This window comes from Echinops telfairi, unplaced genomic scaffold (genome assembly GCF_000313985.2).
Source record: "Echinops telfairi isolate 266 unplaced genomic scaffold, ASM31398v2 ScPeMD7_7400;HRSCAF=8409, whole genome shotgun sequence".
NCBI classification, from domain to species: domain Eukaryota; kingdom Metazoa; phylum Chordata; class Mammalia; order Afrosoricida; family Tenrecidae; genus Echinops; species Echinops telfairi.
In genome coordinates, this window is record NW_022111300.1 from 45,305,324 (window position 1) to 45,308,941 (window position 3,618).

The 3,618-nt window shown below is 49.8% G+C and overlaps 1 protein-coding gene across 1 annotated transcript in view; it reads right to left on the bottom strand.

Moving 5' to 3' along the window:
• The window catches only part of CCBE1 (collagen and calcium binding EGF domains 1), a 213,231-nt gene that overhangs the window by 38,062 nt on the left and 171,551 nt on the right, over positions 1 to 3,618 (bottom strand). Inside the window, exon 3 of the mRNA XM_045296239.1 lies at positions 345 to 397. Coding sequence (XP_045152174.1) covers positions 345 to 397 — 53 coding nt within the window. The remainder of the gene's footprint in view (positions 1 to 344; positions 398 to 3,618) is intronic.

Sequence of the window (3,618 nt, forward strand, 5' to 3'; positions counted from 1 at the left end):
CCCATACGCCACTCTCTCTCCCATACGCCACTCTCTCTTCCCGGAGGGAAACAAAGGTCTGCAGAAGGATTTAGGGTTGAGGACAGGAGCAGCAGGTATAGAGGTCGGGCAGGAGGGCTGTGTCGCGTCTGTGTGTGGAATGGGGAGACTAACTCTTTACAGGAGTGAATCAGTCCTAGTCCACATTAATTCCCCCACCCCCACATTTACACACACACACACACACACACACACACACTTAATTGGACATGAACAATACACGTGTTCCATGTACATCCGAACTTTACAGGTGCCTAGTGATTCATGGAGTATTAGGTGAGAAATCATTTTTTAATATTACATACCTTCTGGGATGCATTGTCCAAAAACAAATTTATACCCTTTGCAGCACTTTTTCCTAAGAAACAAACAAAAAAAGTATTTCAATTGTTTAACAGTATTTTGAATTTCTTAAGTGAAGCCGACGCATTTTATTTTGCTATTGGAGCGAAGATGGGCATGGGGGACAATGAAGGCATACGGCTGCGTGGGGGATTTCTCAACCAGTCAGAGGGGGAAGGAGGCCAGCGCTCAGGCCACACCACCACGGGGTCCATCTGTCACCCTCACCGGGGTGTGTTTGGGGGCACACAATTCCGGAAGTGACTGCTGTGAAACCGTGGGGCAAGGTCTAAAAGTAGATGGTGCATGTGGCATCTGGTGAAATTGGGAGGGCCTCGGCTGGCCTCACCACAAGTCCTCCTCCCTCCCCGGCTCCCAATGGCTAAGATCTCCTGGCCAAACCACTGTCTGAATTCAAACAGACCAGGTGCCCCTCCTGCGAGTCGTCGCCAAATGGTACCGTTCTCTGCCAGCACATAGAATTATTCAGACAAGCCTACCACACCCATCTGCAGGAACCAAAGGGACACCACCACCCCCCCCTCAATACTACCAAGCTGTGTTAGAGCTTAAATTCTAAGCACCCCGTTTGGAAAAGGCTCTAGATGACAAAGTCCAAAATCCATCGGCTGAGTCCCCATAATAGATTCCCTTCTGGTCATTAACTACAAGTGAGAACAATCTTGAATCCACTGAATCCCTTCTGGTCATTAACTAGGGTTGAGAACAATCTTGCCTGCAGACAGAAAGGACCTTGGGCGATGGATTATCTTACCTCCTTCCCTGTCTAGTCAGCCCAGGGAGGGACAGCCTCTCTCTCTCAGGGACTTGCCTGGGTGTGTCTTTGATGGAGGTCACCATATTGGGGGAAGTATGGGGGTCACATAATCATGAGACATGCCCTGGACCAATCTTGTAAGCCCTTCAATCTCACGTAATGTACATGGCCCAATCAGGGTCCTGTTCCTGATTCTGTAGTCCCACCTGTAACTGTGATGGATTGATCTGCCACCAATCATGAATCTGTGACAGTTTTCTTTGTCCTATGCCTTATTTAACTAGTGCTCTCAACGAACCCTCGGGTACCATGACAACCCTGCCCTAATGGCCTCCCTCATACAGATGTGCGCCCTGCCTTTGTTCCCATGAACACTTGATCAATGTTCTCCTTACATGATATTTGAGATTGGCATCTCTTCTGCACCCTGGCACAAAGTCTGCCCCTCACCCCCACGCCAGCTGCCGGTTGTTTGAGAGCGAACCTGATGAGGCCCGGTGTGGGGTACACGGTCTTCCTCCCTGGGTGCTGAGTGTCTGTGTCTAATAAACAGCACCTGGTGTCACCTGTCCTGCCCTGAGTGCTGAGTGACCAGCCCCAGAACCCAAGAGTGGGAACCTCTCCCTCACCAACGAGGCAACAGTGGGAACCCCTCCCTCACCAACGAGGCTCATTAGAAGGAACGGAACAGGAAGCCTAGGAAACCAGGAAAACAACTTTGAAGCTCCAGGAATGGAGACCCCCAAGCCCAAACCTGTTGATTCTGTCCCGCTCATAGCAACCCCACAGGCAGAGTGCACCGACCCCATCATTTTGCAGGGCTGTGCATCGATACAGAAGCGGGCTGCCACATCATGGAGCAGCTAGTGGGTTTGAACCAGTGCTTTGAACTAGTTCATTCCATTCTCCCTCCTCTTCTAACATCTCCAGCTACATTACAGTTTTCTATGACAAGAGAAGCCCTTGGGTACCAATGTATGACGGTGGTCCTTTGCAACAACCGTAGAGAATCTGCCTCCCATTCCATGAAACGGAAAGCCGTCTAGGCCCCTATGGCTTCAAGTCCAAGCTCCTGACAGCCAATAGGAAAAACGGACTTTGTAGCCTATTTACCGTTCTCTACATTACATTACATTTCTCTACTTACCGTATTACTCGAGGCTGTCTTTCAGAAAACGCTATGAGGAAAAACAGTGCCGGGGGTGATTGGAAATGTGAGTGATTCATGAGAAAGTTGGATCAAGGGAAAAAACACATGTGTTTTTGATACTCGTGTCTAAAGTCTTCCACCACGCTAAGCATATGGTTCTACTTGCCTGCTTCTAATTAAATAGCGCATGTAAGGTGTAGCCTTTGAAACATTTGATGGCACTTACAGTTCATACGAATGCATATGATCCTTCCAACTTCTCTCTCCCCACCCAAGACACTACTAAATTTGGGTTTGTTCCCTCAGCAGGACGGGAAGTGCCCTATTTGTTTTGATGTGACTCAAAGACAATGAAGCGATTCGATACGCTTGTCAAAGGCACTGTGTTCTGCCAGAGCAAAGCCAGTGCTTCAGGGACCCACACACTTCATACAAGTACCTGACGCTGTGCTTCCTCTGCTTCCAAATTGCCCCCAGCACTCGGCTTGCGAGCTGGAGTTCTGAGGCCCAAGGGTGCCTTCCTGCCTTGCCCCAGGGGTGCCAGCGATACCTCGCACCAACGTGCATGTTAAACACCCATCCATCACCCGCTGTCATTTAAAAAAACAGCCAGAGTCCAAAGTATGAAAATATAAACACTGACTGCACACATTCTCTACTGTTTCAAAGATAACTCATGATGTAATTTAAGTCTAATGAAGCCCCAGGGGCAGCATTTCCTCGTTAAGCACAGCCGGGAAGTTGTCCGACTAACTGCACATTCGGCCCTGCGGCCTCGAAACACAGACGCAGAGGGGAAACGTTTGCACGTGGGCCAGTCACGCAGTGCGTCTCAATCTGCTTCCCAGCTTTCCAAGTGGGAGCACCTTTCTCCTCTCGTGGAGGGGAAGAGGTGACTTCATGGTCCTTGCACTGAAAGGGTGGCATCTGGCACTCCTGGGTGCCCCCGAGCCTCCACACACATAATCCTGGTGCAAATGGTGCGGCCAGAAATATGTCCCATGGTCCAGGCTCCTTTTGGACGGAAGGAGCCTTGAGAGAGCGAAGACAGCAGCAATCCCAGTCAGACTGTCTGCTGATGGTGATTATGTCCGAAGGAAACAAAAAACGACAAGAACGAAACCTGCCTATGGCACTTGGGAGGTCAAGGGAGCTAGTAGACAAGATATACTTAAAAGCTTTACTCCAAATGCAAGGGTCCCTTTGGAAGATTCGCCTGGGGTTTCCCCTGCATGGCTGCCTCCACAGAAGCTTCGGCAGGCCCCAGTTATACCAAGACTTTTAAACATGAGAGAGAGAGTTCCCTGCT